At 41.3% G+C, this 15615-nt stretch overlaps 1 protein-coding gene across 1 annotated transcript; it reads right to left on the bottom strand.

The window, feature by feature from the left end:
* Window positions 1-793: 793 nt before the first annotated feature.
* LOC143880876 (transcription factor MYB1-like) lies at window positions 794-2400 on the bottom strand. Its single transcript, XM_077383851.1, has 3 exons — window positions 2054-2400; window positions 1721-1850; window positions 794-1485 (listed from the first exon to the last, which is right to left on the bottom strand). The coding sequence occupies exons 1-3, from the start codon at window positions 2184-2186 to the stop codon at window positions 903-905; spliced, it is 846 nt and encodes a 281-aa protein (XP_077239966.1). The 5' UTR covers window positions 2187-2400; the 3' UTR covers window positions 794-902.
* Between the last annotated feature and the right edge of the window lie 13215 nt (window positions 2401-15615).

Below are 15615 nucleotides of genomic sequence, written 5' to 3'. Positions count from 1 at the left end.
CGTCGCTGGCTTTTCTGCTCTCTAGTTGATTGAGAAATCCCAAGACCTTATGCTTTGATACCACTTTGTAGAATTTTTAGAACTAAGAAATACACAAATATAGAAGAGGAGAGGAGAAGAGAAAATATACTTTATTATATTTCTCTTTTTCACACACCAAATAACTACTACATCAGCCTTTATAGAAACTTTTCTCACGTTCAATAACCGTTGCACGTTTCCTCCTACAAACCTACTAAAAAAACAACTTTCCAAAGAACTCATCGCAGTCTTTATTAAATAAGAAACATTATAAGAAAAACTCACACTTTCTAAAGATAGATTTGGGTGGGGCCCACTTGTAAATTCACCGTATGAATTACTAATTCCAACATTTACATGGAACAGGCTGACATGGGTGACAAGCTAATTTTAAAGGTGTCCATATACTAATGTCCCCTCTCTTTATAGATGTCTTCTCTTGTGGTAGACACGTTTCGATGGACAGCAATTGCATAATAAATATCTTGGGACCTAACTGAGGAAGGCAAATGATGGAGGTCAACCTTTGATAAAATTATTTCCTACTAATTACTTTTTATACAAGGAAATTAGGATACAACTTGCCAACGATTTCTTGTTGGGTTTTTGATAGTGAATGATTCCAGCCAATAATACAGCAAAATGTGAGATTACGTAATAATGCTTCCCTTCCCACCATAGTGTTAACTACAACAAGCCATTTTTACTTAGTCTACAGCGACTACCCATACAATCAGATAGAGGAAGATGGTCCCCTTTGAATTCTCTACAGTAAGGAAGCTTATTAATGTAGGTTTATTCAAGACTTGGAAAAAAAAGCTAGATACATGACGACGTGTAGATTCTAACGTATAAAACTTTATTTAGAACATTATTTTCGATTATTCACCAAGCAATTCCTCTTCAGAACTGAGAAACGAAGCAAACGATTGGAGACCCGACGTGACATCAGCTTGAATCCAATCTTCCACCAGTATTTCTTCATTGGACAAGAGTGGAATATCTGAAGGCAAAATTACATCATTATCCTTCTCTTGAATCTCCCCACCACAGAGTTGAGAAAAATCCAAATCAAGAAGTTCCGAAAGGCAAAGGTCTGTCATACTGAAATCCATCAAAGAATTCAAAGAATCATCAATTTCAGTTGATTCCAATTCCACTCCTTTCTGGGTAAACAAGTCTTCCCCCATTGCTGGCCAGGAATCTGATTTTTGCTTCAAAATTTCAACCTTGCCATCTTGTGGGGCGATAAAATCCTTATTGCACCTAAATGCCTTGGTTAGGATCGGTCTAGCCTGGGTCTTGATCTCGGCCAAAGGTTCAATCATGGGCTTCTTCTCTGAATGATTACGGTTGGCTAATTGTGTAGTTTGACCCCGTACTTTCTTGCTTAAAGTGGTATTCCAATAGTTCTTAATTTCATTGTCTGTTCGCCCTGGTAGCCTTCCGGCTATTAGAGACCATCTGCAAAAACACAAATATTCAAAAACATTGAGTCCATTTCCTTTGTAATGTTGGTATTTATGTAAGGGAAATGATATCAGCACTGCAGTGTTTTGATATTTCCACGGAAGCTTCTTGTCGTTTAGCTTTAGCGGAAATATCAAAACATTACATGATATCAAAAGATGATATACAGTTACTCGGTGTAGAGCCAAACCCAAAAGACTAATGAAAGGGAGAAAAGAAGAGAACAAACCTGTTTCCAAGGAGTCTGTGGAGTCTGATGATGAGCTCCTCCTCATCATCGGATATATTGCCCCTCTTAATATCCGGTCTCAGATAATTCAACCATCGGAGCCTGCAACTCTTCCCACATCTCTTAAGGCCTGAATACACCCGTAAGTCTTAGAGAAAGAGATAGAAGAGATTATGAAGAAATTTGACAAAACACAACATTTATTTCGGGCGCATACACCATTATTCACTGTGTATGTTCATATACACAGGCAATGATGATGTACTATTGTGTGTACAAAACAAGACAATTTACCATTCCTCTCGTCTTTTTACCCTTGTTTTGGCCACTCACCTGCTTTCTTGGGAAGGTCTCTCCATCTCCCTTCGCCATGGAGTTTAACATATTCGATGAGAACTTTGTCTTCGATAGCAGTCCAACCTCCTCTATTGAGTCCTGCCTTAGAGCAGCAAGGGCTTCTAACCATCTTTAGAGACCCACAAAACCCCCTTTTTTTTCAAAGTAAGTTTGTAAGCCTCAATGCTCTCTTGCTTTGAGGCTTACGTTGGCTTTGTTGAGAGTGAGAGAGAGAGAGAGAGAGAGAGAGAGAGAATAGGGTGTGCCTCTTATAGTCATATTTCTGCATTTTATTTTCGAAAATCCGTACGCCTGAAAGCAACATCTTCCGAAAATGAAAGCTCTTTAGATGGCTCCATGAGAGAGAGAGAGAGAGAGGGAGAGAGAGGGAGAGAGAGACTTATTTATATTTGCTGTAGTCTATTTGGAATAAGAGGAAGTTTAAACCGAAGGGAGCCCTTGCAAAAAAGAGGTGAAAGGGCTCTCCTATTGGCTGCACATCACCATTATGCATTAATAACTGAAAAGTCAAACATTATGGTAATGTGCAGCCAATGGAGGAGCCTTTTCACCTTTTTTTTACAAAGGCCCTCTTCAGTCTAGAATTCCTCTTGGAATAAAGGAAGCTGCTAGAACGACGGGAGCCCGAATTTCTTGAAATTAAGGGTCTTAAATTTCAGGTTTCGGTCAAGACCGAAGCCGAAATTGGGTTTAACCGAAAACGTTACAAAATTTCTATCTAATTTCGTTTTTCCCAGGGTGAAATTTAAGGGATAACTCCAAAAATTCTGTTTTTTATTTATTACTTGATATTATCCCGAAATTTTAGCCGGAAATTAAGGTAATTTATTTCGAACGAAATTTCGAAATTTCGGCTGAAATTTCGGTTTCGGTGAGGGCGGAAAAGCATTCCGAAACAGAAATTTAAAATAAAGGCAAAACGACAAGCAAATAAAGGCAAGTAATCAGCTTCCAACTAAATGCCGAAAATACCCCTACTCAGGGGTTAAATTTTCAAATTATTAATAATTATTGATCTCCTGCCGCTGTGTGAGACTAACGTCATCAAGGATCTCTCTGTCTGCCTTTGGAACATTGAACGAGAGTCCAGCCAGCAAAAGAAAAACATATCTAAAAGACTAAAACGGTAAAACCACATTCTTTGTCTTGATATAGGGTAGTTTGGTCATTTCAATTGAAATTTTTTTTTGCCTCGGCAATTAAAGCCCACTTTCGTTGTCTTTATGGGTACGTGTTACAAACAAAAACTGGGCGTTTTAGCAAATTGGGTTCCCATTTTACTAGGGGCTCTTATAAGTTATAACGTGTAGAGTTGGGCTCCACTGATTAATATTTGGTGTTTATATATTATATAAGATATTAGACTGTAGTAATTATCTGATATGTGTTTCCATCACTGTACCCTTGGCTCCTAGCCATACACTTTATACATCAAACTCGTTGTCCTTGCCCTACCTACGTTTATGATTATCAATCTGTCTGTTGGAAAAAATAAAATAAAATTCCGGTGACCTTCTTCTCCCACTGACAGGTAGGAGTTTCCTTACATGCTTATTCCATTGGTGTTGTGGCCACAATCGCGCCAAAATCCATGTGACCACTAGGACTGATTTCACTGATGAAACTGAAAAACGTTTAATATGTACTAATATTAAACGTTTTGGTCACATGGATTTTGGTATGAAATCACGACAAAAATCCAGGTATAATTCTTCACCACTAGCTTGTTATTTATATTTTTTTGTCATTTTTTTAGAAATATCTTAAAGAAATCTCATTTTTCTTCTCTCTTTAGCGAGGAGTTGATTTTTGTTATGGTTTCTACCGAAATACTGACATAAACTTTGCTCCTCCTTATTTAAAAAATTGCATGTTTCTTATATTTAGCCGAAGCATTAATGAAATCCTGAAATTTTAGAAAAAATTTCATGTGAAATCTTATATTTTTCCAAAACCAAGTGAATTTTGTTTCCGTTGCAGCCAATTTTGGCCGAAATTTAAAACCATGCTTACATAAAGTGCTTTGAACAGTTTTAGTGTTCACCTATATGTTATTTGAACAACATTTGTTAATAAAGTACTTTCTATGTCTTATATCACTAATTTTTGGCTTTAAGTAATAGAAATAAGAGAATATAAATTATTAGCAGAGGAACAATGCCAGTTCTTCGTCTGAGCAATAAGATATAGGACATTATAAATTTATGGACCATTAATTATTAGAGCTCCAATTGTACTTGGGATTAGTTTTTTGGCGGCCCACCGTCATCCTTTCGCAGCCATACTCTCCTCTAAATGTATTTTGGGAATTTTAACCCCCCATCTTATTTTCAAAGTAGGTCTCCATTTTGAATGATTCCCACGGATGTTTGTGATAGTGCTAATTTTTCAAAAATTTAACCCTTCTATAAGGTTATTTTTGGATTTTAACCCAAATAGTAGATCTTCATTTTGAAAGCCTTTAATTAGAGAACTGCGAACCATTTTTTGTTTAACTGAGAGAGCTGCGAACCGTTTTCCTCCTCCTTCTTTTTGAATGGTAAGAGGAGCTTTATTTAAAAAGAGAATAAAGGGCCATCGAGGATGTTGACGCAAGAGAAATACAAAGAAAATAAACAAAAGCCCTAAGGGAGAGGAAATCAAAGATATTTAGAGTGTTGTTTCCCACCCAATAAAGCTTATCTATCTGCATCCACATTAGCCGATCTCCGCACGTTTCTTTCTACCAAAAATGGGTGTAAACCAAATTTCAGCTCATTTTTCAACTTGAAAATGGGTGTAAAATTTGTTTTAAGCCCATTTTAGTGGGAAAAGAAACAGAGCTAGAAGTACTACGCTCCTATACGTCAATTGTTCACAAAACAAGAAGAAAATAGTGAACGGGAAGTGGTTTGAATGATATTAGCGACTTCTAGATGCTCTCATCCCCCCCAGAAAAAGGAACCCGGTGCAGCACCTAAAATTTTCTAAATAGGATTCTAGAAGCCTCCATCTACCATTCTTAATATGCACTTATCAAACTACTTTTCTCACAAGTTCTTTGAAAGTTAGTTGGCTCGGGGCCCATAATAAGTTTGCCAAATATTGAGCATACACCTAACGTTCCGTGTATGCAGCCCTGGACGGAGGTGTGGGCCCAACTATGCGGGTCAGTGACTTTAGGAATTGTGAGCCCCCACTTGTCACCACGTCTTTTCATGACCGGTTGGCTGCAAATTAATAGTGCATGCGCACATTTATGTCCCTAATTTGTCACCACGGTCCAATTGCTCCAAATAGTGTATGCACCAGATGTTTGGTATATAGCTCCGAGAATTGATTTTGAGTCTCTCTCACTTTCCTTTTGGATTTTGAGAATTGATTTTGTGTCCAAAAGTGATTATTCAACTCAATTCCTTTTAGTTTTGAGTCCAATAATCGGTTTTGGCCCCACTTCAATATTACATTGTCGAGACTCTGGACTCTGGACTCTGGAGGCTGTTGCTAAAGAATAAGATATCCATTGTATCTTCGGAATTGCAGCCGATTTTATGGCAAAATTTTGTGAATTGGTAATGACAGAATATTGGTATGGGAATTCGGTGGTCTGTTTTGATTAGTTTGAGGTTTTCAAAATTGCCTTTGGTGGATCTAATTTTAGCCATTTGAATCCATAGGGTTTTTATCGCGGGGTAGTATAGTATCAGATATGAGGAATTTTAATACGGTGTCCTCAAGCAGGTGTGCATATTTTTTGAAAAATAGAGCGGGGCCTGCCTTGTTTGAAGATCCAAACTATTCACTTATTGGATCCTACCTTAAATAGGCCGTACCCTGAAAATGATCTCCATAGGATGATCCTAATCCTGTGATTTGTAGACGAATGGTTTGGATCATTGGAAAATGTGAGCCCTACTGTACTTTTTTTATAAAATATGTGACCATGCAAAAATTGTTTTTGAGTACAAAACTGATTATTGGACACAATTGAAACTAATTTTGAGTCCAATAATCAGTTTTGACTCAGAATCAGTTCTCAAAATCCAAAGCAAAACAGGCGTAAAGATATTTGCCGATTCATCTCATGTCCACCAAAAATACAAGTAATTTCATAATCATTGATTTTGACTCATAACTGATTATTAGACTAAATTACTTTTAATTTATGACTAGCTTAATGTGTCCAACAAGATTGTTGCAATGTGGGAGAACATACATTATTAGATTGGTGTATACGAAAGTCACGTGACTCAAAAGTCATGGCCGCCTAGTTATTAACATGGATGTTTGAATTATTGGCATCTGCTTTTGAAATGAACTCGAAGTGCCTTAGAAGAATATGTAAAACAGCTTGAATTTTCAACAACTTGACAAATCCATTGAGCAAAAGCTCATAGATTTTTTCCCCTAAATCTCTTCTTTGTTTTGTACATGTTTCAGTCTCATAAATAGCCAAAGCAATTCAAAATAGGGATGTTTTGGTGAATCACTCCAAAAATAGATGAGACATCCACAAGGTATTCTATGCTCTTCTTCAATTTTATCTCTCTAGATCTACTTGATTTTGGGTTCGTTCCTTTTCTAATAAAGATCTAACCATTTCAAAAGAAAGAAAGAAATGAGCCATTCACAAATCTTCCTTTGTGGAATGATGGAGACACTTTTGTTCAAATAGACTTACACTTTACATTGTGCTATGCTCCTTCACATGACTATTTTTTATGACAATAATATCCTTTTACGTCTTTGATACCCTTTGATATGCAGAAATTACTTCAATATTTATAAAATAATGTTTTTGGCAAATATAGAATTCCATTACTACAGGAGTCAATAATCAAGTAGTATCAAGGTAAATAATTTTTAGCTATAGTGCTTTTGCTGAATGCTCTAAACACACTCAGAATAAATTAATCAGACATTTTAGAAAATGAAAATTCTACAATCAAATTCCTAGAGAAAATTAACACATCAAGATAGGTCTCATATTGGACATTGTCTCTGTGTGCCGCCCTATGCGTCACAGCGAATAGCTCATTATAGTAACTGTGGACCCCGATCCGAGATGGGGCGCGGGGACGTGCCCCCTACGCGAGTCTCAGGATCATCCACGTGAAGGAGAGCTCCGCCAAGGAACTCTCGAAAGAGTGCCCCTCACAGCATGAGCGGCGATGTGAAGTGAGATACCTCTCGATTCGGGGACCAGCCCGGATTCGAGACGCACCTCGAACAAAGAAAGAGTCGCCATCCAAGGAAGTGGGCCCTGGATCCCATGCTGTGCTCTGTCGCAACAGATAACCAGAGATATAAAAGGTCCGTGCCTGATGACGAATGGGGAAGGGGTTAGGCGCCCCCAATTCGCCCAAGTGCGAGCACCTGGTCTCTTATGCCATTTATTATTAACTTTGAAGAATTTTGGGCGAAAATCATGTGAAATGGGAACGAGCATCCCCGAGAAAACGTCTATCTAAGCATGCATGACCCGGGGATGGGCAAAAGAAAATAGACGTCCAAATCCTAACTCACCGCATCTACTCCTAACCCATCACATCTAGGAAAGCAGTAACATCTGCATGCACAGCTACAACTAAACAAGCAATATCAGATATGGTAAGCAAAAAAAACAGTAAATAGCGCACAAAGAATAAGCAAGCTGAAAATAAACACACAAGGAACCAAATACAAACACACGATAAACTAAAAGATGCAAGGAAAGAAGGGATCGGAAAATAGACGGTATGCGCAAACCCAAAATGCCAGGTAAAAGAAAATGAGACATACGATAGGCTCAGAGGGCGATTCAAAGGAATCAAGCCCAGCGATCCTAATCTGCTGAAGATCGGATAAGTCTCGCGATCGTCATGACCTATCGTTGGGCTCAGCGAGGACAATCCCTGTAAAGGGGCCACGCTACGTCATCGCCCGTCCCAAAACCCGATAAAACGTCAGAAAACCGATGGAAACCGGAAAATCACGATGAAAACCGAAAATGGAATTAAAAGAGGGCTCCGAGTGACCTGGCAATCACCATCCTTGCCCTTTTTTTTTGTTTTTTGTATTTTTGGGAAAAGCTTGAAAGATATTTTTGGATATTGGAAATTTTTGGAAATTGTGGAAATATTTAAAAATGGTGACTGCACTCAGGATGCCAGCAGCACGCCTGAGCTGCCTACGTACCCCTCAGCTAGGGATCAAGCCATCCGTAGTTCGGACGGAAAGGTGAGAAAAAAAGGGGATAAAAAAAAAGGTTGACTGCACTCAGGATGCCAGCAGCACGCCTGAGCTGCCTACGTACCCCTCAGCTAGGGATCAAGCCATCCGTAGTTCGGAACTGGATTTCCTAACTACTCCTAATGACTCGAGTTTTTGGGATTTTTTATTTTTCAGATGTTTTTGATTTTTTCGACACAAGATGACAGAATCCTATCATCACAAGGGGAGGACAGGCTCCTGATATCCCGCAAAGGTTGGACAGCATCCTATGCTTTGCGGGGGGGATGAACAGAGTCACGACTCTGCAAGGGTTGGACAGCATCCTATACCTTGCAGGAGCGGACAAAATCACATGACTTGATGAGAGGGTGGACAGAATCCTAACCCCTATGATGATAAGACAGACCCCTAAAAGACTGAAGGACTGACTCCTATGCTGAAGACTGACTCTGAAAGATGGAAGGACGGAGTCCTAAATTTTATGAAGGGATAGGACAGAATCCTAAACTCTACAGGGGTAGGACAGACACCTAAACCCTAGGATGGTAAAACCGACTCCTAAACTCTCTAGGACTGACTCTAAAGAGGAAGAAATCCCTTAACCTGCGAAGACTCTAAGGCAGGAAGGGAAGGGGTTGGCTCAAGATACGTTCCGTCATAGCCTCTTTCATATCCTGAAACAAACAATGAAACCCGAGCTACAATGAAGGCCCTTTTGAAACCCTTATACAGGTACGAGAAGACTGAGCCCAACAAAGATGGAACATAAACATAAACGCCAAGGGAAACATGTAGATGGAGAACAGGACCAATGGGCCATGGGCATTTTAACTGGAAACAGATGAAGTTGATGCGCCCAACAAAACAAGGTAATGCCCGTACTGCTAATGGAGAGGTTGCTATGGGCTAAAATGAAAATGGCGGTTGGGTGTAGTCCAAGATATCATTGACCAATGTTTCACAATAGCAATGAATTCAATTTAGTTCAAAATATCAAAGCAACACATGATCAGGAAAGCCCTAAGATTCGGGCCTAAAGAAAATCAAGTTACAAGGAAAGTGGAACCCGATTTTAAATATTCAAGCAACATGGATCCAAAAATTACATAAAGAAGTGAGATTACTTGGCATATTTCTTTGTAAATTGGCACAAGGGAAACGGCAAAGATGACCAGGTAGGCAATGATAGATTTCCAAGATTGAGAGCTCAAAAATATTCAAACTGAAATAAAACTATTAGGGTATGTCCTCCTATAATCTCTAGAAACTGTGAAGACAGACTTGCAACTCATGATATCAGGGCAAGCATAACGCCTCAAGAACAAATAAACACTCATAGCAGCGCCATGAACACCATGAATTTGAAAGAGAATACCATGTAAAAGCTTGAGGGGAATGAATCATACCTATGGATCGCAGGAAATTGCGCTTACAATGTAGAGTGCCAATGATTGCGAAATTTCCCAGAATGCCGAAAGTGTTTGCAGATTGTCAGAATCGAGTGCTGGCCACGGAAGGAGGTTGGTTGAGGCAAAAAGGGGGGAATGGGGGGGAACCTGCCAAAACCCCTCTCTCTCTTAGCTCTCTCTCTCTCTCTCTATATTGCTCTGTTTTTTTTGCAAATGGAGGGGGGTTTGGGTCTTACAAATGGGTTTTGGGTAAAAACCGAAATGGGTTTGGGATTAGAAAATGGTGGATGTGGTTGTTGATGGGGGATGGGGATCGGATTCGTCGGCGGTTTTGATATGGGTTTGGAAGTGGTGGGCTTGCCGACGGCGAGGGAGGTGGTTGATGGTGGTGTGGATAAAGCAATGAGGTGGAGGAGAGGGTTTCGGTGGGTTTCGGTGGTCGATGGAGGTGGTGATATTGCAGAGGTTGTGGGTAGGTGGAGGTGACGGCTGATGGGGTTGGTTCGGGTATGGTGGAGGTGCGGCGAGGTGGGAAGAGAGGAGGGTTTAATGGGGGTGGCGGCTCGGTGGAGGAGGATGGGCGGCTGTGGAGGTGGGTGATGGTGGAGGTGTAGTTGCAGAGGTGTTGGCGAAATGGGTTTGGAGAGGGTGGTGGTTCGGTGGAGGTTTTTTTGTTTTTTTAAAAAAAATGGGTTTTGATGTGGTGGCTGTGGAGGAGGGTGGTTTGGGTTTTGGGTTTGGAGGGAGGTGAGGGTGGAGATGGGGGAGGATTTTCGAAGTGGTGGGTGGTGGTGGCTGGAGGTGGTGGTGGCTGGTGGAGAGAAATAAAAATAAGACGACGGAGGTGGTCGGTGGTGGTGGAAAAAAAATGGGTTTTGATGTGGTGGCTGTGGAGGAGGGTGGTTTGGGTTTTTGGTTTGGAGGGAGGTGAGGGTGGAGATGGGGGAGGATTTTCGAAGTGGTGGGTGGTGGTGGCTGGTGGAGAGAAATAAAAATAAGACGACGGAGGTGGTCGGCGGTGGTGGAAAAAAAATGGGTTTCGGCAGAGGGTTTTGTAGGGAGGGAGATGGAGGTAGGGATTGTGGGTGAAAGGGGAAGGTGGAGGTGGAGATTGAAAACGAGTTGGGGGGGGGGTGGCAGAAGGTGGCCGGTGGTGGTGGCTCAAGATAGGCTTGCCGGATTCCGGCAAGCTCACCGGAGAAGATGGTGGTGACTTTTTTTTTTTTTTTTTTTTTTAATGGTTGTTTGTTGGCTGAGGTTGGTGGTGATGGTGGTAGAAAGGAACGGAGGAGGAAGATGGAGGTGGTGGTGGGTTTTGCCGGATTTCGGCCGGAGGAAGAGGGAGGTGGTGGTGGGTTTTGCCGGATTTCGGCCGGAGGAAGAGGGAGGAAGGTGGTGGTGGCAGCAGCTCCTCCTCTCTTTCTTTTTTTTTTTCTTTGTTTTTTTTTTTTGAAAATGGATGAGTTCTCCCTCCCCCCTCATGCAAGAACTCCCCTTTGTTTTATACTTAGGGTTATCCTAAGTCTAATCCTAGCCATCTATGTGGCATCCTCTTTTTTTTTTTTTTGTTGAGATGATCTCCACCCTTGATCTCCTCCATTGCCTTTACAAACCCTAGAAAATCTCTTTCTCCCCTCATCCTACCCACACATTTTCTTTGTTGATCCTATGGCTTATAATTATTGCTTCTCAAGCAAGCAATGCGAATATCCAAAAATACCCTTAAGGATGGGTTGATTTCCTCTTTGCCCAAACCCTTATTTTGAAGAATGATATGATTGACCCCCCCCCCCTTTTATATTTCTTTAAGCTACGCCCGGCTCGAGCTCGAGACACGGGTTGGGATGCGACCTGGGTTGATTCATGAAGTTCGGGTTGAGATTTTCAACTGCCAATCGGGTTAGGCTCAGATTAATTCCATTTATTTTACGCCTGACCCCGGGATTTCATTCAGATACACGGGTTTAGGGCCCTGTCAAAATGGGGTGTCTACAGATGCCCCTCTTTGGCAGAGGGCGCTGGTCGCGCGAATGCCAAAGCCGAACAGACAACACATTTTGACTGGCCCAAGATTTCCAATGGAAGGGATGCAAGGGGGTGACGAGATGGATCGACGAGACAGATTCTCACCGAGAGGGGATGATAAGATGAATTGACGAGACAGATTCTCAAAAAGACTACTGAGATGGACTCTCAAGGGATAGTAAGACAGACTCTCACAAATTGCAGAATGGAATAATTAGACAGCCTCTAATTAAGCTACTCAGGGATTTGGAGATTATAAAGCGGAATGATTAGACAGCATCATGATCAAACCTGATTTAGGATTTGAGAATACAGCATCTTGACAGATGAACAAGGCGGAATGATTAGACAGCATCATGATCAAACCTGAATTGGGATCTGAGAAGACAGCATCTTGACAGATGAACAAGGCGGAATGATTAGACAGCATCATGATCAAACCTGAATTGGGATCTGAGAAGACAGCATCTTAACAGATCGACAAAGCGGAATGATTAGACAGTTATCATGATCAAACCTAAATTGGGATCTGGGAAGACAGCATCTTGACAGATCAACACGGCGGAATGATTAGACAGTTATCATGATCAAACCTGAATTGAGATCTGAGAAGACAGCATCTTAACAGATGAACACAACGGAATGATTAGACAGCATCATGATCAAACCTGAATTGGGATCTGAGAAGACAGCATCTTGACAGATGAACGGAGCGGAATGATTAGACAGTTATCATGATCAAACCTAAATTGGGATCTGGGAAGATAGCATCTTGACAGATCAACACGGCGGAATGATTAGACAGTTATCATGATCAAACCTAAATTGGGATCTGGGAAGACAGCATCTTGACAGATCAACACGGCGGAATGATTAGACAGTTATCATGATCAAACCTGAATTGGGATCTGAGAAGACAGCATCTTAACAGATGAACACAACGGAATGATTAGACAGCATCATGATCAAACCTGGATTGGGATCTGAGAAGACCGCATCTTGACAGATGAACACAGCGGAATGATTAGACAGCATCATGATCATTCCTAAATTGGGATCTGAGAAGACAGCATCTTGACAGATGAACGAAGAGGAATGGGTGCTCTCAGGGAGACTTTAGTGAGGTGCTCTCAGGGAGACTTTGGTGAGGTGCTCTCAGGGAGACTTTAGTGAGGTGCTCTCAGGGAGACTTTGGTTGGATGCTCTCAAGGGTCTTACACAGAAGGAATGCCTCAGGGGTCTTACACATAAGGGATGCCTCAGGGGTCTTACACAGAAGGGATGGATATTTCTTTTGATTTTGATTGATTGATTTATTGATTCAGATTGATTCCTTTGAAAATTGCTTTGTCTCTTGCCGAGAAAATGGGAGTGCGAGTTCTTTGCTGAGGACCAGACTCACATGATCTGCTGAGGTTCTGAGTATTGATCATTTCTTTGAGAGAATTGAATTCGGCAGGGGATTGAAGGTTGTGAGAGCAAATTCTAGACTCCGCTGGGGAAAACTGATTTTCTTGGAGAATTGACTCTTCTGAAGGGTGAACTCAACTGAGGAGTTTAGAGATTTGGCTTGAGATGTGCTTGTACTCCTCTTATCTTAACTTGCTGGACACATTGGCACTGATTGCCTTTGTGCTTGACATCTTTTATGACACAAGTCATAAAAGATGCCCCTAGTATATTGTGTTTCCATGACAGGAGTTTTAAGGAGGCAGGACAATGATGGTTGAAGAAAAGATGCTTCGTTTCATGAAAGCTTGAGGTTGCACAGTTTTTTGTGTATGGAGAGAGTAGGACAATCACCATGATGGCTGGGTCTGAGAATCCCTTCTTTCGCATTGCTCACTTTTGGAGGCTTAAGGTCTCTGGTAGGTTTGAACAAGATGTCTCCTGCCCCTTCTGATATCTAAACCAGGATTTACTCTGAATTTTCTTTGCATTTTGGAGGACACGCTCCCATTCTTCCAGCACCCGACAGTTTGGACTTTGCAAGACAAGGGAACACAAATATGGAGGTGGAACAGATTTCCAAGGACTCAATCAAAGAAGATTCTTGTTGTTCGAAGGACTCGATTCGCTTTCGACTCATTCTTGGATCTGATGTGTCATTTTTTAAGGGTATGGCTTAGCCACTCTCAGAGTATTTCGAAGACCGTGTCAAGAGGCACTACTCTCCTTTTTCGGTGTTTCCGTCATGGTTATTATCCCTTTCGGATTGCTCGGTTTCAATGCCCCTAGTTTAAAGGAATGTTAAAGTAAGCTTGCTGGCATTACTTGGACTCCGAGATTTTCCCTGGTTGAAGACTGTTTCTCCATCTCAATGATTCGATTTTTGTTGGAAGTCATTGCCATTGACCAGATTGCCTTTTCAGGTTTTCAATCTGACGGACCGCTTGCCCTAACTTTTGCCTGGTTCGCCCTTTCGGGTTTTCAATCCAGCGGGCTTGATACCCTAATTTTTGCCTAAGCCGACTTTTCAGTTGTCAACTTAGCAGGTGAATGACCCTAAATTTTGCCTAGACCGCCCTCTCGGGTTTTCAGCCTAGCGGGTCTTCAGACTCCGTCTCTTTTTCTTCTTGACTTTGAACCTCTGCTTGCTCACCAGAAGGACTTTCTAGGTGGGATTGGGTTCAAAAGGGTTGGATATTTCCTTTGGATTTCAAAGTTTCAACCGAACCTGGATTGGTCAGGTTGCCTAAGTACTCCAAAAAAATGGAGGATCAGGTCCGCGTAGTTCGTGGGGTTTGGAACCGAAAGATTTGGCTTTAAGCTCAAAGGTTGAAAGGGAATAATTTGACTTTTATTCCAAGGTTGAAAGGGAATAATTTGACTTTTATTCCAAAGGTTGAAAGGGAATAATTTGACTTTTATTCCCAAGGTTGACCGAACCTGAATTGATCAGGTTGCCTACGTACCCTGTAGAGAGGGATCAGGTCAGACGTAGTTCGGAACGAACTACCCCTGGTTTGTGGGTGTTTGAAAAGAATGTTTGATTTTGTTGAGGCTCAAAGGTGTTTGTAAAAGGAATTTTTTTTTTAAACTTGGGATTTTGGCATTTAAGGCTCAGGTGTCCAATGATGGCCTTCTGGTGTTTTGGCGTACAAGCTTCTTGAATGGCTAAGGTTCAATGGCTTTGAACTTTTTCTCTTTCTCTTTTTTTTTTGAGGAGTCTGGCGGCATTTCCTGGCAAGACTTCATCTGCACTGTGCGAGCTAGACTGATTGAATTCCCACTTTGTCTTTAAGATCTCGCACTGATATTCGGGATTCTACGACTCTGGGTCTTCTCTAAATGCTGAAGATGATTTTGAAATTTTCAATCTATTTATCAGCTTTGCTTTTTGAGATTCTGACGTTCTTGAGGAGTTGACGTGGGGCATGCTCCCCTCTCCTTTCTTCTCTGGATTCTATCTTTTTTTTATTGGATGTCGGGGAGGCCCCTACTCCTTGAATGTTCTAACTTGAAATTCCATCGGAATGTATAGCCCAAGTATTCTTTTTGGGGTTCATGTTCTATGCTCATGACTTTGTTGTCCGAAAGTCTTCTCTCAATTTTTCATTAACTTCACTTGATGTCTGGTATTCTTCGTTTGAAATTTTCACTTTTTCGACCCGATGTCTGAAGCTGAGGGTGACTTACGTTGAACAGTGCCAAGGCATGCTTCTGGTTTATCCTCATAGGACCAAGCAACACTTATTTGAACCCTCTAAATAGGTTTATCGATTCTTTGCGCTCTTCGGGAGATTTTGCCAATCCTTATTTCCCGAGTTTCGGATTTGGATACCACTATCCACGGTATCGATTTCATCTTCGAGTGGCTTTGCTCGACGCTCTTCCCCTCGTTTGATCAGCTTTCAAATCTCGAGGAGAATTTCATCGGCATCCTCGTCTGAGGAGGGTGTCTTAATTTGT

The sequence above is a fragment of the Tasmannia lanceolata genome, unplaced genomic scaffold (assembly GCF_043159265.1).
Source record: "Tasmannia lanceolata isolate RefF3 unplaced genomic scaffold, GAP_Taslan_0.1 ptg000007l, whole genome shotgun sequence".
Taxonomy (NCBI): Eukaryota; Viridiplantae; Streptophyta; class Magnoliopsida; order Canellales; family Winteraceae; genus Tasmannia; species Tasmannia lanceolata.
The sequence above is the reverse complement of the archived record's forward strand: the minus strand, read 5'-3'. Positions and strand labels throughout refer to the sequence as shown.